This window comes from Sarcophilus harrisii, chromosome 2 (assembly GCF_902635505.1).
Source record: "Sarcophilus harrisii chromosome 2, mSarHar1.11, whole genome shotgun sequence".
Classification (NCBI taxonomy): Eukaryota; Metazoa; Chordata; class Mammalia; order Dasyuromorphia; family Dasyuridae; genus Sarcophilus; species Sarcophilus harrisii.
The window spans coordinates 445,849,389-445,873,381 of record NC_045427.1 but is presented as its reverse complement, the minus strand read 5'-3'; the positions used below and the strand labels follow the sequence as shown (position 1 = coordinate 445,873,381).

Genomic DNA, 23,993 nt, shown 5'->3' with positions numbered 1-23,993 from the left:
TTTGGAGCAAAAGATTTTGCAGGGGTGAATGTTAAAAAACTATCTCTGCATGTATTTTGAAAAATAAAAAGCTATTATTATAAAAAAAAATCTGAGGGATTAGTGGACTGCAAGTTCAACATGAGTCAGCATTATGATAGGCAAACCTAAAATGTTATCTGAATCTTGGACTAGATTAAGTGGGCATAGTAGCATACAGAAGTTTAAGGTGATAACAGTCCCATTGCATAGTGCCTTCATCAGACCTCAACTTTAGTGTTGTGTTTCTGGGCACTACAGACTAAGAAGGCCACTGATAAACTAGAAAGTGCCCAAAGAAGGGCACCCAAGACTTTGAGTTCATGTTAGATGCACATTGGCTAACAATATTGGGGATATTTAGAAAAAGAGAAAACTGGAGAAGAGAGAAAACTCAAAGGAAATATGTTAGCTGACATTAAAGGTTTTGAGGGCTGTTTTGGAGGAAAGATAAGGCTGTTCTAGGAAGAAGAGAAACACTGTAACAGCAAAAGGCAAAATGTCTCACCACTACCACCTCCTCCTTCCCCTCCAAAAAAGACAAGAAAGCAAAATTTGAAGGCAATTAGTAATAATAAATATCTCAAGATCATATTATGTGAAAAATGATATTCAACCCAAAGATGAAAAAACTTTGGGGGCACATCATAGTTACTTTCAAGTATTTGAAAGACTCTCACATGAAAGATGTTCTTCTTGACCCTAAAGAATAGGGGGAAAAAAAAAGAAACAACAGGTGGGAGTTATTGGGGCATGATAGAAGGAAATGTTTCCTAATAATGAGAACTACTCCAGAGTAGAATGAGCTGCCTTGGGAGGTAATGGAATTCTCCCCAAGTTTTCTTTTTTTTTTCCAATGGTATTTTATTTTTTCCCCAAATACATGTAAAGATAGTTTTCAATATTCATTTTTTTAAATTTTATGTTCCAAATTTTTTTCTTTCCTTCCCTTACCCCCCCAAGCAATCTGACAAAGATTAAATATGTGCATTTCTTTTAAGCATATTTCCATATTTGTCATGTTGTGCAAGAAAAATCAGACCAGAAAGGGAAAAAAACACAAGAAAGAAAAGAAAAAAAAAAGGGCAAAAATACTATGCTTCAATCCACATTCCCTCCCCTCCCTCATTTTCTTTTATGCTTCAATCCACATTCCCTCCCCTCCCTCATTTTCTTTTTTTTTTTTTTTTTTTTTTTGCTGAGGCAATTGGAATTAAATGACTTGCCCAGGGATCACACAGCTAGGAAGTGTTAAGTATCTGAGATCACATCTGAACTCAGGTCCTCCTGACTTCAGGGCTGGTGCTCTGTCTATTGCACCATCTAGCTGCTACCCACCCCCCCTCATTTTCAAGAGAAAGGTAAATAGGATTTTTCCTGCCCTGCTGTTTGGGTGAAAGAGATAGAAAAGTCTCAGATACTTCCCATCCAAGACTGACTAGAGGTTCATGAATAATAGCCTCTGTTCTTTACTTTTTGGAGTCTGCTCTTTCCTATTTTAGGGGAAAGGTGATGATTGTTGATGTTGTAAGCTTCAAATAAGTCAGGAGAAGGACCACCAAAATTCCTAGATTCCACACAGACATTTGCCCAAAGTCAGTGAAGATCCAAACCACAAAGGCATTGACTAGCCTAGTTCAGTGAGAGTAGAAATGCAGATTCATCTACTCATTAGCCATGCTGCATTTGGAAGGAAACTTGGGGGATGGAGAAAGGCTATACCATGTAGAAAGTGAGTCACGCCTCAGCCCCCCCTTCCCAGAGATTAAGGCAGTAAAGGGGAGTGTGCCCACAGGTATAGATAGAGAAGAGGGGATGGGGCTGGTGATTATTTATTAGGGACACAAAGAGGGCATTATTCATCAGAGACAGATTGATCACAGTGCCTTTGAGATTTCTTTCTAATTCAGCCATTCTCTGAACCCATGGCAGGGTTCACTGTGGCTTCCATCTGCAGCTATCCTTCAGGCCATACCCCAGGCTCCTGAGGAAAGCTACTTATTTCACTGCCTCTCAAGGCCTGGTTCATGACACCAAAGGCCAAGAAACAACTGATAAAAGACTACCCTGTAGCTTTTGGGAATAAACATTTCCTGCTGAGTCAGACTCAGGCCCACTGGCAGGAGGACAATATTTGGGGAGATGGAGCAATGGAGAAGAGATATGCGGTAGAGCTACAAAATAGAAGCAGCAGCCTGAGCCTGAGAGGGCTTGGAAGGGAAATTGCCTCAAGCCATCTCCTTCTCTCCTTCTCCATCTCTCCGGCTCAAGCTGTCTATCTAGTGTCCCAGGAAAAAGGAAACTAATCAAGTCAGCTAAAGAGTTTACCAAGCCAATGCCTAATTTATTCTGTCACTACCCTGGTTTTTATGATGCCCTGGAATTCCCAGAAATAATCCTAAACCAGGGCCTGAATTAGCCTTGTCTCTGCTGCTACTTACTGAATAATGTTGGAAATAACTATTTCTCAGAATCTCGGTTTCTTCATCTATAAAATGAGAGCTCTAAAGTAGGTGGTTTCTCAAGTCTTTCGGTCTGATACTCTATAGATCCTTTATGACTCTCATATTCTATAACTTTCATTTTCTAAGATAGATTTTTCAAAGTATTTCAAACCCATTATCTATCTGATCTTCACAATACCTCTGCAAAGTAAACAAATAAAGGTATCATCATCCCATTTGACAGATGCTGAAATTGAAAGCCAAAAAGAATTCAATTAAGAGTAAATGTGAATCAGTGAAAATCCCCTGGGTTTCCTAACCTATATATTGGGAAAGGAATTGAAGAATAATCATTAAGTGATTACTATGTGCTAGGCACCATGCTAAGCACTTTGCAAATATTTCATTTGATCTTTACAACTCTGGGAGATAGGTGCTTGTTATTATAATTCCTACTTTACAGTTGAGGAAATTGAGTCAGAGGGTAAATGGCTGAGAATGCATTCTCAGGTCTTCCTGACACCAGGCTCAGCTCCCTATCCACTATATCACCTCACTGCATATAGTAGGTCATTTATATAGAGCCTTACAAACAATATGTCATTTTGACCTTACAAAACAATCTTGGAAAGAAGATATTATTATCCACATCTTACAGATGAGGAAATTTAGATTGAGAAAAATCAAGTGACTAGACCAGGGTCACATAGGTGATAAGTATCTAAGTCTGGTTTTTAACTCAGGTCTCACTGCCTACCCATCCAGCCCTCTCTCCTTTGCATTACCTAGTTGCCATTTATACCATCCTTTGTTGACACTATCCTATCCTCCCACTGCAACTCCTCCAAGTCTCAGGAAAAAGAGTTATGTGCAGACCTGTGTTCTGTCCACTCAGAGGTCAGATTGTCCTTCCTCTTCTGTTCCTGTTTCTATCTTAATCTCTCTTTCCCTCTAGTCACAGACCTGGCTGTTCCCCCCCACACACACACACATACCCCTTTTCCTAAATGAGTGTTACTTCATTCAAAATAACACCAACTTCCCACGCTTCCTCCCTTCTTTCCCACTCTCAGACCTTCCCCCTTGCCAGCTGTGACCCAAGCTTGCCACATCTGGATTTAAAGTTGGGGGGGGTAATATGACAGTCCTCCTCCTTCCCCTCCTGCCCCCCCCCAACAACCCCTAAACAGAAGGAACAGTAATATGGCTAGAATACAGTGAGAAAGCAAGAGAAGACAAGACAGGCTTCTGGTTTCTGGGAAGTCACGCTATTTTGAACCCCCCCTCCTAAAGCCCTAGCTGGGCACACCCAGTTCTGGCTGGCGCCACATTCTCACTGGGTTGGGAGGGTCAGGGAGGAAGGTGCAGGAGGGGAGGGCAGAAAGAGGCCAAGAAAACAGAACAGAAATGCTTGGAAATTTTCAAGTGTGTACTAAGTAAGTTACAGGCTCTCAGAGCAAGAAAGAACTTACAATCATTCTAACTATCCCCTTGTTGCCATTCACAGAGCCTGGAAACACTCAGGGACAAACAACACAAATGCCTGTGTGAGGCAGTAGTAAATTCACTCCCTTTGTAGTCAAAGAAGCTGGGTTAGAAGCCTACTTGGTCCCATCACTTAAAACTGTGATCCTGAACAAATACTCCACCTCTGCCTCCGCTTATTCATCTGTAAAAATTGGGGGATCAGATCACATTTGCCTAAAATCATAGATCACTGCTCTAGTACTGGAAAGAACCTTATTAGATATTTCATCCAATTGCCTCATTTTACATTTAAGGGAAATGAGATCCAAAGAACCATGAAATGTTTAGTCCAAAATCATAAAGCAATTTAGTAGCAGATATGGCAGTTAAGTCTTTCAACTCAATGATCCTTCCATTATCAGCAGACTCAGGCTTCCTTCCTATTTTGCCAGGGTCAGGCAGATATTACATTAAGATAATCACATTTAACACAAAGGGATAGAGGAGATAGCCTGGAGTGTGGTTTGGGGGAGGGAATACCAGCAGATTAAGTGTGAATCTACTGACTTTGAGTTAATGATAGCAGAGAAGCTAGTTCTCACTTCTATATTTCAGCAAAGATGTAAAAAGAATATAAGATCAAAAAAAATCAAGAAAGCTAAAAAAAAAAAAAAAAAAAAAAAGGAAACTACAGCAAATGCTTTACTCTATCAAGAAACCCTCAGGCATTGAGAAACAGGTCCTGACCCCTCAAAAAAGCCAATGAAAGTAAAGATAAGCCTTCAGTATAGACTCAAGATTCTCCAAGGGGCACCTGAAACATGCAGCACTCCATACTTTTGTACAGAAAGACTGCAGTGTTCAGATGCAGAAGCTTCATTGTGGCAGGAAGCCTCAGCATCCTAACAGTGAACAGCTCTCAGACCTGGACGCTGCAAGGATAATGGAAGCTCACTATGCTGTGATCGGAGATGTTTCAAAGAGCCTTACAGATCTCAGGGAGCTGAAATTAATTGCTGTACAGGGGCCTACACAAAACCTGCCAGGGCTCTAAAATACTTAGGAAATCAAGTCAAGATGACACAGGACTCCACTACTCCAATAGTGCATGTTGGAGCAAAGACTGGACTTGATACTATCTCAAAGTAGGAAGTGAAGCTGTGGACATGAGTAAACAGAAGATATTGGATGTTATGGGGTATAGCAGGGATCTAGAGATAGTTAAAATGTGAGTATGTTTATAGTACAAGGAGCATGTATTTCTACAACTATAAGCAAAGCCTAGGGTTGAGGTAGGGAAGATGTCTTTGCCTCAAGGACTAAAAATAATACCTAGAAGAAGTGAAGAAAGAGAGAAAATGAAATTACAAATGAAATTACAAATGAAATAAAAGTCCTAGGGGAAAGAAGAAAGAGAAAATAGAAAACCTTGTCAATATAAGAAAGTCTCTAATTATTAGAATAGAACAGACAGAAATAACTTATTTTATGAAATAATAAGAAATACAAGGTATCCCAAAATGTTAGTGCAGTTTTATGCTATTAAAAGTTTAACATAATATTATCTCATAATGGATGTCCATCAGTTGGGGAATGGCTGAATAAGTTATGGTATATGAATATAATGGAATATTATTGTTCTATAAGAAATGATCAGCAGAATGATTTCAGAGAGGCTTGGAAAGACTTACATGAACTGATACTAAGTGAATGAGCAGAACCAGAAGAACATCGTACACAGTAACAAGATAATGTGATGATCAACTATGATAGACTAGGTTCTTTTCAACATGAGGTGATTCAGGCCAATTCCAATAGACTTGCAATGGAGAAACCCATCTGCATCCAGAGAGAAGACTGTGAGAATTAATGTGAATCACAATATAGTATTTCCACTTTTTGTTGTTGTTGTTGTTTGCATGATTGGTTTTTTCCTCTCATTTTTTTCCCTTTTTCATCCATTTTTTCTTGTGCAGCAAGATAAATGTGGAAATATGTTTAGAAGAATTGTACATTTAACCTATATTGAATACTTGCTCTCTATGGGAGGGAAGAGAGAGGGAGGGAAGGAAATATAGAACACAAGGTTTTGCAAGGGTGAATGTTAAAAATTATATTTGCACATATTTTGAAAAACAAAAAGCTATTATTTTAAAAAAGACTATCTTATAGCTCTAAATGCACAAAATTGCACTCAGGTCATGGGGAGGTTATTTTTAATAATATTAAGCTAACAGTTTTGAATGATGGAAACTTAATTTGTGATGCTGTCATCATTATAGCTTAAAATTTCACTAAGACTTTGGGGATGTCTTGTATGAAAACAAAATCCAAATATTATTTTAAAAAGTGAAAAAAAATTTACTATCAAAAATAATAGATCTGGTAAACAACTCATGGAAGGATGACTGAAGAATCTTCTGACTTTTTTCAGATCATGATTTAAAAAAAAAACAGATGAAAACTGATAATATCTATTAAAATGAGAGTACAAACTAAAAATAGAAAGAATCTACTGAACATCTCTTGAAATAAATCTCAAAATGATAATGCTCAAGACTATAACATAGCCAAAATTGAGAGCTTCCAGGTTAAATTTAAAAATACTGAAGGAAGCTATACAGAATTGTTCAAGTGCCAAGGAACTACAACCAGGGTCATATAATATATGACAGCTACTACTGTAAAGAAGAGATCTTTAACTGTCCCTGAAGGCAGATGATAGGCATTTACAATCAAGAATAATTTACCCTGAAATATAGAGTCTAATCCTAAAAGGGAAAAAATAAACTTTTGGTAAAACAGGTCAATTTCATCCCAGAGGAAAAGACCAGATGTAAGCAGAAACTTTGAAATGCAAATAAGTCAGGAGACATTTTGAAAAGTAAAAGTATTTGAGCATAGGAAGAGAAAAAAAAATTGTCATTTTGGAACCCTGATGTCTCTAAGGTTAAAAAAGGGAATTAAACAAAGGCCTAAAGGTGATTTGGTTGTTTTGATTATCTTAGGAGAAGAAAGGGCAAGTGAAAGGAATACATTTGGATAAGTGGAATGAGGGACTAGAACCTGATATTTTTCATTATCAAAGTGCTTGAGAAGAAAAATACAAAAAGATGGAAAAGGAGATGGGGAGGAAACTTCACATGAACAGCATTCTTATCTGAACTGTACACAGGAAAGCTGAACACACACAGTGTTTAGTAGAAAACAATACATTAAACTCAACAAGGAGACAGGTAGGGACAAGGAAGGAAAAGAAATTTTTAAAGGAAAGTTATATTGAAGAAAGAATAGTCACCAACAAAACAAATTTCAACTCCAAAGTATGGATCTTTAAGGGAGAATTAAAATGAAAAAAATTAAGAGTAAGAATTAGTCTGTTTAAAGGAAAGAGAAGAGGGTCAGGGGAGCTGAAGAAAATCATTTCAATTGTAGGTCATTACTGTTGCTCAGAGCCCTTTTTCATCACCTTCTTTATAAAGATTATAAGGAGAAAAAAAGGAGAGAGATTAAAAGAGTAGATGATGCATGGTAATACATAATTAGCAGTCACAACTGGGAATGTGAATGGTATGAACTCACCCACATAAAAGAAGTAAGCAGAATAAATTATAAAGCAGAATTCAACAGTGTATTGTTTAGAAGAAACACATTTGAAACATGAAGATTCACATAGATTATAAAATGAGGGGCTGAATTTATCATGCTTCAAATGATTTCAAAAAAATCAGGAGGAGCATTCATAATCTCAGACAAGGGAACTATAAAAATAGGCAAGAGATAAACAGAGAAACTATATCATGTTTTAAAAAATCATAAATAATAAAAGCATATAAGAACTTAACACATGTATAGATATATACCTGAAATGCTCCTAAATCTGTATATTAAGGAGGAAATGAATCCAATTATAGGAAGAAATAATAAAATCATAATAGCTGGAGATCTTAATCTTATTTTTTCAGGTCTAGGCACTTAAAATTTTTAAAAATAAAAAGATAAAGACCAAAAAGTACTTTAAAGCAGTTGTAAAGTAACATATGTATTTCTCAGATGTACATGATACCTTTATAAATATTGACCACATTCTTGGGCATAAAATCTTCACAAACAAATGCAGAAAAATACTAAACATATCCTTTACTGATCACAATACACACAAAAACACACACATAAGCATAATCAATAAAGGACCTCTGAAGAAAGAATTTGAACTAAAATGGAGAATAATTTAATGACAAAGAAATGGTGGATCAAAGGTAAATCATGCAAAACATTGAGAATTTTTTTCAAATTGCATTACACAAATGAAGCTACATATCACAATTTTGGGGACACATCTATGATAGTCCTTAGGGGAAATTTAATATATCTAAAAATCTTCATTAATGAAAGAGCAAGAACAGATCAATGAATTAGGCATGTTACTAAACAACAACAACAAAAATAGAAAAGGAATAATTAAAAAAGCTAAACATCAAAATAAAAATTCTGAAAAGCAAAAAAGAGATTAATAAAATTGAAGTCAAAAGAGACATAGACTTGGTAGGTAAAACAAAGAGCTATTAAAAATAATAAAAATGGATTAACTATTAGCCAATTTTTTAAAACAAAGAAACTAAACTTAAAATGAAAAGGAAAAGAACTGTTTGCCATATATACCAACAAAACAAAACAAACATGTATACAAGCATAAAACTTCTGACTTTTTTTCATTTTATCTTTCAATTAAGAGACATTTATTTTCTCTCCTGTCTACCTGCTTAAAAGAAAAAATTTTAATTTAAAAGAAAAAAGAAAAAGAAAACTCTTATAATAAATGTGTATAGTCAAGCAAAACAAATTCTCACATTGTCCATATCCATACTGCATTCTCCATTCTGAATCAATCACCTCTGTTAGGAGAGGTAGCCTAGTTCATTTTCAGTACTCTGGAATATGGATGGTCACAGTACTGATCAGAGTTCTTAAATCTTTTAAAATTGTGTGACTTAACAATGTTGTTGTTCTATAAACTATTTTCTTGGTTCCATTCATTTCTGCATCAGTTCATACAAGACTTGCCAGATTTCTCTGAGATGATTCCATTCATGTTTTGTGGAACAATAGATAACCTTTGTGTACTGTTACATTCACATATTATAATTTGTTCAGCCATTTCACAATTGTTTACAGTTCTTTGCCATAATAAAAAAATTCATCCTAAATATTTTTGCACATGAGTCTGTTCTCCTTTCTCTTTTATATCTTTAGAGGTAGCCTAGTAGAAATGTCAGTGTTATCCACAGACACAATCAATAGACAAGAAATGGAGAGATTAAATATCCTAATTGCAGAAAATGAAACTGAATAAGACATAAATGAAATCCTAAAGGAAAAAACCCAGGACCAAATGCATTTACAAGTGGAGTCTAACAAAGAACTATGAATTCTAATGTCATATAAATTATTTGAAAAATTAGGAAAAGGAAAGATCCTACCAAATTTCTTCTATTATACAACTATGATCTTGATAACTATACTTGGGAGAGACAAAACAAAAAATGAAAACTATAGATCATTAATCCTAATCAATATAGATGCAAAAATATTGAACAAAATTGAAAAAAGCTTGAAGAAAACTACATCAACATTCTCAGAAGATAAATACACCATTACCAAGTTGGATTTATACTAGGAATAAAGGCTTAGTTCAATATTAGGAAAATTACAAAATAGATCATTTTAAGAATAAAAACAATAAAAAAACATATCATTACATAAATAGATGCAAAAAAAATTTAACAAAGGAAAAATCTTTGCAAAAAATTTCTCTGACATCCAAGATACATAAGAAATTGATTAAAATATATAAGAACAAGAGCAATTCTCCAATAGACATTAAATGGTCGAAGGATAGAAACAGGCAGCTGTCAAGGGAAGAAATCCATTCTATCAACAACCATATGAAAAAATACTTCAAATCACAAATAAGAAAAATTCAAATTAAAACAACTCTGAGATTCTACCTCACAATGATGAGCAAAGTTAACATAAAAAAGGAAAGTAATAATTGTTGGAGATGAAGAAGTCTAGATACACTAATGTACCATTGGTGAAGCTATGAATTTAACTGATCCAGCCATTCTGGAAAACAATTTGAAACTAAATATCACTGAAGTATGCAGACCCTTTATTAACCTACCAATATTAAGCATAATCAGCAAAAAGAGAAAAAGTAGGAAAAGATATGTACATAACATTTATAGCAGCACTTCTTATTATAGAAAAGAACTAGAAAAGGAGTTACTGTTCATCAACTGGAAATGATTGAATAAATTATAAATGGTACAATAAATATAGCATGGATCCAGGTGTCAGGAAGATTCATTTTCCTGAGTTCAAATCTGGTCTCAGACATTTCCTTCTCTGTGACTCTGAACAAGTGATTTACCTTGTCTGCCTCATTTTCCTCATCTGTAAAATGAGTTGGAGAAGAAAATGGCAAATCACTCCAATATTTTTGCCAAGAAAATGCCAAATGGGGTCATAAAGAGTTGAACAAAACTGAAAAGCATCAAACAACAATGAACAAATTATGGCATGTGAATATAATGGAATAATATTACTCATAAAAATAACAAAAAGAATGAATTCAGAGAAAATTGGAAGACTTATATGAACTGATGCTGAGCAAAAAGAGCAGACCCAAAACAAGAAAAACAACTAGAAAAGAACTGATCGATGCAATGAGTAACACTTCGTTACAAGACCATTGATAAATTATGCTGCCTACTTCCTAACAAAGAGGTAATCAAAGAGGTAATCAACTCAAGATATTGAACAGGTCATACTTTTTTTTTTTTTGGCTGAGGCAATTGGGGTCAAGTGAGTTGGCCAGAGATAGGACACAGCTAGGAAGTGTTGAGTGTCTGAGATAAGATTTGAATTTAGGTCCTCTTGATTTCAGGGCTGGTGCTCTATCCACTGCACCACCTAACTGCTCCAGGTGATACATTTTTGCTCATTGTGAATAGTAGTTGTTTTACTTGACTACACTTCTTTGTTACACAGAAGAGTTTGTTTTTTTATTGTTGGGAAAGGAATAAGAGCTCTGGAAGGAGAACCAGGGAGGAGGAAGAATAGAAATAAAGCCAAGAATAAAGGAAAGAAACAAAACTGTCAGTGAGCATTTTTTAAATGTAGTTAACAGAAGGAAGTTTAGAGAAAGAAGCAAACAAGAAAAATAACTTTGAAATAAATATTTTATTTATTCACTTAAAAAATGAAAATTCACTTAAAATATTTAATATATATTGCATTACTTGCCATGTAGGGGAAGAAATAGGGAGAAGGGAGGGAAAAAAATTTTGGAACACAAGGTTTTGCAAGGGTGAGTGTTGAAAATTATCTATGTATATATTTTGAAAATAAAAAGCCTTAATAAAAAAAATTTAAAAGTAATACGTCAAAAAATAGTAGTATGTAATAAGATCTCAGATTCATATGGAAATGTTCGTGTTTGTTGGTGTATGTCAAGTTCATAATAATTAAAAAAAAAAAAAAAAAGGAGGGGTAGTTAGATGATGCAATGGAAAAACCAGCAGCCCTGGAGTCAGGAAGTCCTGAGTTCAGATCCAACTGAAACACTTAATACTACCTAGCTGTGTGACCCTGGGCAAGTCATTTAATCCCAAATGCCTTGCCTCTCCCCCCTCCCCCCCCAAAAAAAGAATAATATAAAAGAAAAATAGTTTTAAAAAAATAGTGAGTCGGTCACCTAGAAACTTTAAATATTAATAACTTCCTTCTCTAAGCCTGCTTCATTATCTATAAAATAGGACATAGGGTATATGTGATTTCTAAGGGTTCTTCTACCTCTAAAATCTTCCAGCTCTACATTCTAAAGTTTCTTCCAGCTTTTAAATTTATTCTCTATGTTCTGACATTTTTGTTCTAACATCTCAGTAATATTCCAAATCCTGAGGTCTTTTCCAGCTCTGATATTGTAAGATCTCTTTTAGCTATAATAACCTATAAATCTATTATGAGAACAGGAGGAAAGGAAGAGAAGTATAGTGTGTAAACAAAATTAAGAGGAAAAAGGGGCAGATACCACAGCCATTCCCATCCTTAGATAGGCCTTCCATTCAAGGCAAGACAAACTTGTATAATGGGAAGAACTCTGGTTTTAGAGTCAGAGGATTTGGGATAAAAGTATACTTCTGATAATTATTAGCTATAAGACTTTGATAAAATTACCTAATTTCCTAGGCCTCAATTTTCTCCTCCAGTAAATAAGGTCCTTTCCAGCTCTCCTGATCTACAGTTTGAGGAAAGTGAGTAAACAGAAATGTCAATGGTCTAAGTCCTTTCCCACTCCCAGTCCAACATGAGAAAGCATGAGAAAATAATGCAAATTATTTTGCTTAATCCTTCAGTGCACAATGGGCACTATTTAGTGTAAGGTAGGCGACTGAGAGCATAGAAAAATATTAAAGAAAGGAAGACTCAGGGCAAAGGAGAAAAGTAGGACTCAGGAGAAGTTCCAGGGGGCTTCACTTTTTATCAATCAGACTCATACATGAGCAGATCAGAGCTGGAATCCAGAATATAGTAGGGATCTTGCTGAATGTCAGCCTCTTTTCTCTCTCCCCAGGAAAAAGACTCTTGTCAGTACTGCTACACTTTACCCAAAACGGACTGCTTAAGAATTTGCTAGCTTCCAGCAACTGCCCTCTTGAAAGCCTCCTTTTCCCACACCTAGAGAGCTAACGTCAAAGAACAAAAATCATAATAACTCCCATTTCTCATGCATATTCCTTATCACCTGTAAAGTAGGCAGAACAAGCATTATTGATCCCCATTTTATGAGGAGAATGAAATTCAGTAACATTATGTGATGTTTTCTACAATTTACTCCTTGCAATCATTATTTCCATTTTATAGAGAAGATCAAAGTTCTAAGAGATGAAGGGGCTAGTGATCCAGACAGTGGGTGGCGGAGGAGGGACAGAAACCCAGATCTTGGATCCTGAGTTAGGGTACTTTCCTTTACCATAGAAACCCCATGAATTGATCAAATCTGGAAGGACTACCAGGAGACTGGATTTCTACTCGTGGTCAGTAATTAGATAAGTAACCTTGGGCAAATCACCTCAGTTTTTCCATCTGTAAAATTAGGGTATTACACTCGACAGTCTCTAGAAACTTGTCTCAGTTGTAACATTCCAGGTTTCCAGGACAGCAGGCCTTGGAGGACCAAATCCTGTTCTAGTCTAAGTGTCTTCTATTACCAGCCTTGATCTCTGCTCCATGAAATCCAGTAACTGAGTTATCAGAGAACTCAGGACCCTGATACTCAGCCACACTGCTCCAGTTTCCCAGTGTCCCCCAAAAGTCAAAGACTGAAACAACCAGACTGTGGGAGAATAGATAAGCTTCTTCCCTACCCCAACCTTAGTCTCCCTTCTCTCCTTTTCTCCTATTAGTCTTAGTCCCCATCTCCTCTTCATTTTTTCTCTTTGTTGTTGTCCCTTCCTCCTTTTTTTACCCACTCCCTCTTCTCCTCTCCCTTATTCTCCTTCTCATCCTCTTCCTTTTTTTTTTTTTTTCATTTTTTTGCAACAAGTATCAGTAGCTTCAGGACATTTAAAGGTCTCTTAGTTACAACGTACACAGCTGAGGAATCCACCCCAGTAGAAGGGCTCTAAGGTCTCATTTTCCATACACACACACACACACACACACACACACACACCTCCTATTCTCTCTAAAAACTGTCTACAAGGCTGCAGTGATCTGTGCCTAGGGTAAGGTAGTCCAGATAGTAACATGAAGATGAAGCCAGAATAGCTGTAAGAGGCCCCCTTGAGACCTAGCTTATCCTACATGGCTTGGTTTTGACTTTCCCTTGCTCTGGTCACTTTTTCCTAGAGGACCAAGCTTAGAGGAAGGGGATTTCCAGGATCCCTGCAAACCCTGACTACTTTAAATGACCTTAGAAAGTCACATTGTCCATTTCCTGATCTTCAGAAAGAACCCACACATCCTCGTTATACTGAATAAATAAATACAGAAGACCCCCAAATTGGTTCCATGGCCTCAAGCCTGGAACTCAACTCTAGCAGAGTTTTTCCTAAGTTTTCATTCTGGATTTCTTTTTGGAATGGGGGAGGGATTGAGCAAGGACCATCCTTCACCACCAGCCTGAAAGTCTCAGAGTTAATAGCTTTTAGAAAAAAAAAATTGGGAAGGGAAGTATCAGCCCAGACCTCTCCTACATATGATCCCCACTTAGGAAAGACTTCCTTCTATCTAACCTAAACCCCTCATATCATCACCAGAGCTGATTTCTTTCTTCATTTGGATTTGACAACACCTGTAGGAGTAAGAGCCCAGACCAGGGTCTCAAAAATCACTTATTCAATGTCTGACTGTCTGGTTAAGCCACTTCCTAGGGCCCACTCTAATCCTCTATTAAATTTAGGAATTGGACTCAATGACCTCTAGATTCCATTCCAACATTAACAGTCTATGTTCCAAGGTTTCCGAAATCTCTGGCATTCTATGTTCTAAGGTTATTCTCAATTTCTAACATTCGAATTCCACTTCCAACTCTGCTGACCTTTGGACTAAGGTCCCATCTTGCTCTAACAAATATCATTCTGGGGAAAAATGCCTGTAGTCGTCTCTGTTTTCAGCTCACCTATCATTGTGCCTTCAAGCTTTCCTCTCTGACTTCCCCTCCCCATACCTCGGGATCTCAGCCCAAACTACAGAGCAGAACATGGACATGGTGGGATTTGAGTCTCCTCAAGTTAAATGCGTGGAACTTGGGGTGAGGAGAGGAGACCTCTGTGGAAAGTAAAAAGGGAGTATCACTCAGTCTTGGTAAGGTGGAGAGAGGCTTGGATTAACTTTTCCATAGTCTGCTAAGAATAATATTTAGAGTAGTTTGCAGAAGCCCAGTCCCAAAGATACTAAAATAGCATAAACAAAAGATGCTAGATTCTTTGGGGGGAAGGAGGGAGACGGTTTTGTCTAATTTACCTAATCCCTCCAATGGCCAGGCTATTCAGACAAGGCCTGAAATCATCAGCCAGCAACTTACAGCTGTTCATTATATCCTGTCTAATAAGTGGAACACCAGTTGGAGAAGAGTGGGGGGGGGGGGAAGGAAGCCTAAAAGGAACCCTAGTCTTGCCTCCTTCTCCCCTCTCCTCTATGTGGGAACTGGAATGAGAAAAGGCTGGGGGGGTCCCTGGAAGCTGGATAAAATGTAATCACAGCCTGCATTCTGTAAGTAAATGGGTCTGTAAGTGGGGGGCCTTGGGATAGGCAAGGCTGGCAATCATCCCACATTCCTTCCCACAGACACCAGCCCAAAAAACACTTGGACTTTGCCTGGGTCTTTCCATACCCTGATAGATTGTGTCCATGGGATCTCAAAATACTAACAGGATTAGGGGGTTTCTTAACCCCATTCCATCTTTCCACACATGAGCACGTTCCCCAATTCCTGGCTCCACTGATGTGAGAGCAGAAAGGTTCATAACTCAGGGAGTCTCCTAAATTCAGGGATACCAAGCCAATGTTCTGGGTACTTCTTTTCTCCTCTACAGCATCCCCCAATGAGCAGAAGTTTTTCCAAGAAAGAGAATCCTGTACCATGATTTTAGTACCTCTTTTATGGGCTGATATGGAAATTCTAAGTACTACATACCTCACTTAAAATGAGCCCATGCAATATCATCTCCCTGTCCTAAGGGTTTGCAACCTGTCACAGTATCTAATCTTCACAAAGAGAGGTTTGGGCCATGTTGGCCCAGGAGTCATGGTGCAGTGCTGTCTTAGAGTAAGAAGGAGCTGCATTTGGATCCCAATTCTATGCTGACTAACTTGAGACATTTCCTCTTTGGGATTCAGTTTCCTGCTCTCTAAAGTGAAGGAGCTGGACTAGGGGAGCTGAGTCAATAAACACTTATGTGCCAGGAATGGTGTTAAATAAATAAATGCTGGGGGGTACAATGAAAGGCAGAAGAAAAGCATTCTACCTCAGTACAATGAGAGAAGGGGTCCAGTACAGACTAAGGCCTTCAAGGGATTCGGTTTTTTGCTAGACACACTGAGCAGAGGCATTCAGGCTCCTAGTCCCTCAAATTAATTTCATTCTCTTTGAGAAAATAATTCTCTCATACATGAAAAATGAACTGTCTCCTCTTCAACTAAAATGCCTCCACACAGAGAAGAAGTCCTCATCACCTGATACAATAGTATTTGTCTTCCCTCCTCCCAGCTCCTTAGTGTGGCCTTCAAGCCCTTCCCTAAACTGGCTCCTACTTCTCCTTCCATCTTTACTTCTCATCCTCTCCCTTCCATATACTCCATGTTCTAGCCAAGCTGAGTTAAGCAGCTCCACAAACACACCATTTGTTTCTCTGCAACCATGCTATGGTTCACACTGTTCCCCCTGACCAGAATGTTCTCTTCCTTCCCTATGTATAAGCAAATTCATCCATCAATTCATAGAACATTGAATACTAGGGCTAGAAGCAATATGATAACAAACATTATTCTGTTACATTAAAAAAAAATGTTGCCTAGAACATTGGTCCCTCATTTTCACAATGAAGAAAGAAATCAAGATCTAGGGAGGGGCTGTAGGTCATAGAGTCACTCTCCAAATTGAAACTTTCAGTAGAAAGATATACTATCAGACCCTACCTGTCAATCAATCAATAAGTATATGCCAGGCGTTTGCAAAGTATTATAGATAAAAAGATAACAGCCGCTGCCCTCAGAGAGCTTACATTCTAAGGAGGGAAACAATATGCATTTACCTAAATAAATACAAAATCATGGAAGACAGGAAAATTAGCATCTGGGGACAGGGACTAGGGAAACATGAAATTGATATTTGAGTTGAGCTACAAAGGGAAGCAGGGATCCAATATATGGAGGAAAAAAACAGGGGGTGTATAGTCCAAGCACAGAGGATTAGCCTATACAAAGGCACAGAAGTGGGAAATGGCAATGTTATAACCGATGAACAACAAATGGGCCAGTTTGGCTGGAATATAGAGTGCGTGATGGAGATTAATGTATAATAACCATGGAAAGATCAGTTGTAACCAGACTATGAAGGGCTCTGGAGATTAAGCAGAAGAGTTCATATTTTATTCTCAGGACAACAGAGAGCTACCAGAGCTTTTTGAGTCAGAAAACATAGTGGATGAATTATCAAGGGGAGAGATTAACAGCAAGGAGAATAATTAATAGTCTGGCTAAGAAGTTAATAAGGCAGGGCTACTAGGTGCCTCAGTGGATACAGCATTGGCACTGGAATCAGGAGGACTGAGTTCAAATTTTATCTCAGACACAATATTTATTAGCTGTGTGACCTTGGGCAAGTCACTTGACCCCAATTATTTTGCCAAAAAAAAAAAACATAATAACAATAATAATAACTTAGGGGCAGCTAAGATGATACAGTAGATAGAGTACTGGCCCTGGAGTCAGAAGGACCTGAATTCAAATCCAAACTCAGACACTTAACTTTTCCTAGTTGTGTGACCCCAGACAAGTCACTAACCCCCAATTGCCTCACAGGAAAAAAAAAAAAAAAAGAAGAAGAAGAAGAAGTGGATAGGCCCTGAATTAAGACAGATATGGTATGGGTGATAAGGAAAAGAGATAGGAGAGAGTTTAAGCTTTGGTGGGGGGGGGGTTGGGATTTTTTTTTAAGGCAAAACTGATCAAAACTTGACTATTCATAGGATTTGGGGAGAGACTAGAGTTAAATATGACTCATTGCCTAGTATAGAATCTTGAAAGTTGAAGCCTGAATAAAAATATGTTGCATGAGAGCACAGAAGTGAGGAAATCTGGATTCTAATTCTTAACTCATTGTGCAACCCTGAGCGTGTCATCTACACCCTCTGGATTACCTCCAAAACCTAGGAAATGGAAGGCGTGGAGTGAAAGGCCTCTACATCCTGCAAGGATGCCCAACATCCCTCTACGTCAAAATAATTTGAAATTGTAGAGTTAGAACACTGAACGTGGAATGTTAGAGCCGTAAGGACCTTAGAGCAGAGACCAAAATACTAGCCCTAATTTCCCCTTACATGTATAAAATTCCCCATATTGTTCATATAGGTATAAAATGAGAATTAAAAACACTTGCTCTCTGATGTCTAAAATTCCTTCTAACTCTAAGGTCTCTGATCCTGTGATTTCCTAGCATCCTATTTGGAGAAACTTTGTCCAGATCCCCAGGCCCAAAGCTACTTCAACCTAATACTGGAGGAAAAAAGATTATAAGCCTCTCTCCTTCCCCATCATCCTCATGGTGATGAAATCCCAGCTCAGGGCTTCCTTTAAGGTCAAGAAAGCATCAGGAAGTGAGCTGGGATGAAAAGGGTAGATTTTCTGGTCCAGTGCTTTTGACAGAGTCAATTGAAAGTCTCATAGTATTTTAAATCTTGAAAGGGGGCTTAGAACTTTGGTCTTTGTAGAATCATTGGTAAATCACAAAGTCTCTGAGACTCAATTTTCTCAATTATACGATAGAGACAATAATACTTATATTAACAACCTCACAGAATTGTTGCAAAGGGCTCCCTTCCTTTTAATTGAAAAATTCTTATCTTCCCATTCTGAATTTAACTTCAATTCACATGCTACACCTAATTTATTCAGGTCTCACTTTCCTCATCTGTAAAATAAGGAAGTAAGTAAGACTAGATAATCTCTATGTGGTCTGTAAAATTTCTCCCAATTTTAACATTTGCTTTGATGATCTCATGAACACAAAATATTAGAGCTTACAGATCATCTAGTCTAAACCAATCCCTTTACAATGGGAGAAAATGAGGCCCAGAAAGATGAAATGATAGAGTCAATAAGTGGCAGAGCTGGGATTGAAACCCAGATTATCCTATCCTTACAGTGCTCTTTTCAGAAAATACCATATACTACCTTTTCAAATTCAAAAGGATTTCTGGGTATGAACCAGGAATGCTCAGGTAGTTGAAATGGATTGAAGGCTAGACCTGAAGCAAGGAAATACAAGTTCAAATCCCATCTCAGATACTCCCTAGCTTTGTGATCCTGAGTAAGTCACTTAACCACTATTTGCCTCCATTTCCTTATCTGTAAAAGAGAAATGAAAATAGTACTTAACTTACAGGGCTGTTAAGATGAAAGGGGTAGCTAGTTAGTGCAGTGGTTAGAGCTGCAGCTCTGAAATCAGGAGGACCCCAGTTCAAATCTGACCTTAGACACTTTTCTATCTGTGTGACCCTGGGCAAGTCACTTAACTCCAATTGCCTCAGGCATGGAAAAAGCCGTAAAGGTCTTTACAAACTTAAAATACTATACAAATATCATATCATGAGAGCAAGAAAAATATTTTATAGACCCTCCCATATGAGTAGGAATGCCAGAGATGTATATACAAGTATCTGGAAAACTCCACTGGCGTTTACTTGATTTCACAGAGAAGAAAATTAAGTCTAACTCAAATGTAAGCAGGTACCAGTAACACACCAGGAAAGTAATCAATTCACTTAATCATTTTGGGTGGGGAAGAGAGGAGAGAGGGTAATCAGTAAGAACAAAGAGAAGGTAGAATAGCTAGACAGAGGCTAAGAGGTCAGTAGTCTCCCTCATGGAGACAGGGATTCAGAGCCTAGATCCTTCCCTTCATTCCATGAGGGCAGAGGAGGAAGGGATCCTCAGAGGAGACTAAAATAACACCATTCTCTTCCTCCTTCTCTGTTCTTTCTCCTTTCCTCATCCCATCATTCTTGAGCCTACCTGTTCTTTTGTAGCAGGAAACGGCCCCATCAGTGGACAGTGCCTGTAAATGGAAAGGTCAGAGGCAGCTCCTTGGTGGGATGGTGGGGAAAAAGAAGAGGAGAATAGGGAAGAGAGGAAGAGAAAGACGAGGGAAATGAAGTGAAGGGAAGTTTCTTCTAACTGAGCCACTGCCCCTCAAACCACCCTCCTTGGAGAACAGAGTGAATTTGCCCAACTCAAACATATCCCATCATCCTTAGGCACTGTCTCCCTCAAACCCAGGAGACCTTATTTTCTCCCCTAGACCTGAAGATATAGAATGTTAAACCTGAAAGAGACCTTAGAATATAGAACACTGAAGTTACCCATGCATATAACCTGTAAATAAAAGGCTATTAAATTAAAAAAAAGAAAAAAAAAGAATATAGAACACTGAATCTGGAAGAGCCTTAATTAGAAAATAGAATGTTAGGGCTAGAAAATTCCTTAGAATATAGAAGGTGAAAACAAAGAACAGAATATTAAAGCTAAACTCTAAAGACTTTCTAGTCTCATTTCCTTAAGGAAACTGAGCTCTAGAGAGAAGTGACTTTCCAACTCTCCAAGGAATGGAGAAAGGTGGGAAGCTGGGAATGGGCATAAACTGGTATCAATAGGACGAATCCATAGCAGACTTCCTCTCCCTGACCCCAGAACTGATCACTAGAATGCATCTTTTCTCCTGACCCTCAGAATTTTCAAAGCCCTAAATGGACATCCTCTTGCCTCTTTCCCAACTAACCATCTGCATCCAAGGAACAGACTTCCCCACCTCCAGGTTCCCCAAAAGGAGCCCTACCTGTAGCAGGGGTCCCTGGAGCAGGAGACACACTTTGCAGCAATAACAACAGACTGAAGGAGAGATGTAGCCCTGGAGAGGAAAGAGGTGAGAAATGTCAAGATGGAGAGAAGAGGAGAGAGTGGTAAATGGAGATGAAAAAAAGAAGAGGGAAAGGAGATGAAAGAGCAAAAGAGTACAAAAGATTGGAGGGAAAGAAAAAAGGGAAAGGGAAAGAAGACAATGGGAAGGAATGAGGGGAGGAGAGAGGGAAGGGGGGGGCGAGGGCAATAATAAAAAGAAAGGGAAAGAGAAATAGGAGAAAAGAGGGAGAGGAGAGACAGAAAAAAGTAAGGGAAAGGGGAGAGCGGGGAAGACAAGTGGGAACACAGAGAAGCCCCGGCTGGGACCAATAGGCTGCCCTGACCGAACTCACAGCTCATTATGGGCAGGAGTTTGAGTCTAGAAGTCGGCGGGCAGCCTGCCTTCGTCCGCTCGGTACCAAGAAACCTGACCAATGCGGGCTCCACCCCCTGTCTCCCTGGACTGCCCGCCTTGGCTCCTCCCAGTCATCTCTCCTCTCTCTGGCATTCGCCAAATCTCCAGCCAGCCCTGCCCCCTCAGACAAGCAGGAGGAGGTTAGTTGGGGCCCCTGAGGCTCTGGAATTGTCGGGGAGTCTGGGCGGCGATTTCCTGAACTTTTCATAGACTCACAAAAAAATGAAAGGGACCAGCAAATGCAAACTCCCGCCAAGAGCCCTCTATAGCATCCCTGACTAGGGGTTGTTTGAATTCTTCTGGGAACGGGTCCTTCACTACCTGCAAAGCGAGAAGCTCCTTTCTGATAAATTTAATTTTTGATTATTTATTCCCAAATTCTTTCTGCTGAGCTGAACTCTGCCTCCCTATATCTGTCACACCTCACTATCTCCCATTCCACACCCAAGTGGTGTGGTTCTGGAACTTTTCCATTGCCAACATTACATAAACTATTATTCCTCAAACAGGATGGTGGAATTATAAGATTTAGAACTGGAACGGACCTTAGAGACTATCTAATCCACCTTGATCCACTTTCTAGAGAAGGAAGCTAAGATCTAAGAAGGGAAATGACTTGCGCGATGTCTAGCAACTACTAAGTAGCAAAGTTGGGGTGCAAACACAGGTCCTCTGACTCTAACCTGACAAAATGGTTTGCCTACTTCTCATTTCTCTCCTTGACCCATTCTCCTGCCTCAGTTTCCTCATTCCCAAGGCAAAGAATAGTGAAAGGGCACAGAAATTGAACTAAATAAAAGAAACCTTAAATTTCAATCCCAGCTCTATAATTTACTATCATTGTGGTCTTGAGGAAGTCACCATTTGGGGGTCTCCATTTCATGATCTTGAAAAATGAGTAGGTTCCATCACATGATCTCTTCCTACTCCAAAACATATGATAATAAAAGTGTAAGAACAATAAGCACCATAGTTCCAGAGTCTCTCTAGAACTCCTTTAAAATTAGGATACTTAAAGATCTTTTTGTCCTTCCAATCCTAGCCAACCAATGGGGAACACTGCCACAAGAAAAGGATGATCCACCTAGTCTTCTGTCCCCACCCAGGCAACTCCCAAGCTTCTCCCTTAAAAGGCACTAACAAGAGGACCTGGCACAGATTTGGGAAATGATAGAGGAGAAGAAGGAAGAGGAATGGGAGACCAAAGGACACTGACCTGCCTTCTGGAGAAAAGAGTGACAGGTTTTCCCTCCCATTCAACCCAGAATAAAGTTTCTCCCTTAGGAAAAGGTAAGGGGACTGTCACTTCAGGAAATGAATCACTTTATTGCTTTGGTGGAGGGATTTAGTAGGTTCTCTTAGGAAAACATCCTATATAGAATGCTTCCCTTTCCTTCCTTTTCATAAGGAAAAAGTGCTACCACAGAAGCTTTAAAGAATGGTACAGGGATAAACTTGGTGTTTCCTGGCCTCATCTGGGCCTAAATGTTTAATAAACACCTTTAGCCTTAACAGTTATCTTAGCCCTACTCCTCCTCCCCAAAAAATAACATGGTGTATGTAGTTTAAAGAGAACGGGATTAAAAATCTTGAGATCTGGATTCTTCTGGTCCAGACTTTGCTACTTAGTATCATGTTGGTTAAATCCATTCCCTGGATGGACTTCAGACAAGTGAGGAAATTGGATCAGATGATTGCTGAGGTACTTTCTACTTCTCACATAGAATATTATACCTATTTCCAAGCACACTTTTTATATTCCTTTCTCCCCACTCACCAAATCAGATTTTGTCCCTAGGTCCCCTGGCTTTCTCCTGTTCAAAGGCAGGCTTTTACTCCATCTTGGCTCATCAATCTCTTGGTGCTGCCGTTCTGTATTCCCTCTCTCCCTTTAGATTTTAAGCTCTTCAAGAAAACGAATGATTCTTGTCTGCATTGGCATCCCCAGCAAAGTAAGCACTTAAACGCTTCACCTATAGATATTCAGAGAACTTTTTGTGATAGCAAAGAATTGGAAACAAAGCATGTGTCCATCAGAGAAATGACTAAACAAATTGTGGTATATGAATATAATGGAATAATAATGTGCTATTAGAAATGATGAATAAGATAACCATATAGAAGCATGGAAAATTTTACATGAACTGATGCAGAGTGAAATAAACGGAGCTAAGAAAATAATTTTCACAATGATTACAATAATGGAAATGGAAAGGACAATAAATAAAAGTGAATACCAAATTACAAAGAATAGCATGGCTCCAAATAAGGGAAATGAGAAAACACTTGTCCCAACTCCTTTGCAGAGATGAGAGATCCTCATCAGGTCCAGATGGATGAATAGATGTTGTTGATGTATTGATCAATTTTGCCTATTATATTTGCTCTTCTTCCCCCCCCCCCTTTTTTCCCCTTTAAAACATTCTTTCTATTATGGAATGGTTTTCTGAAATAAGAGGGGAGTAATACATGGAAATTTTAGTTTATATAAAGGCAACTTACATCTTTTTTTTCTGAGGCAATTGGGGTTAAGTGACTTGCCCAGAGTCAAACAGCTAGGAAGTGTGAAGTGTCTGAAGTCAAATTTGAACCCAGGTCCTCCTGACTTCAGAGTTGGTGCTCTAGCCACTGCGAAGGCAAATTATATCAATAAAAATTTATTTAAAAGAAAATTGCTAACCATTGCTCTGCTCTCTTACTATTCTTATCCTATGACAACTATGCAACACTATGCAACAATAAGCAGGTCATTTTCTCTCTATGAATGTCAATTTTATCATCTTCAGAAATGAAGATAAGAATAATTCTATTATGTAATTCATAGGATTATCATGAGGAAGTATTTTGCAAAGTTTAAAATACTACATATGTATCTGAATTATCATTACTCTCCTTTTTTCCTAGTTCTCCTGAACCATCTGGAAACCTCATAAAGGCAAGGTGGTTTTTTGAGTCCCCAATCTGAT

The 23,993-nt window shown here is 38.3% G+C and overlaps 1 protein-coding gene across 2 annotated transcripts in view; it reads right to left on the bottom strand.

The window, feature by feature from the left end:
• PTGS1 (prostaglandin-endoperoxide synthase 1) overlaps positions 1-21,070 on the bottom strand; it is a 45,453-nt gene extending 24,383 nt beyond the window's left edge. Inside the window, exons 1-2 of one of the 2 annotated variants that reach the window (XM_031954249.1) lie at positions 20,966-21,070; positions 20,551-20,622 (exon numbers count right to left, since the gene is read on the bottom strand). In XM_031954249.1, the coding sequence (XP_031810109.1) occupies positions 20,551-20,622; positions 20,966-20,972 (79 nt within the window). In that variant the 5' untranslated portion in view covers positions 20,973-21,070. Of the gene's footprint in view, positions 1-8,779; positions 8,951-20,550; positions 20,623-20,965 lie in introns of those variants that run through there. The other variant, XM_031954250.1, reaches the window with a different exon arrangement.
• Positions 21,071-23,993: the final 2,923 nt, after the last annotated feature.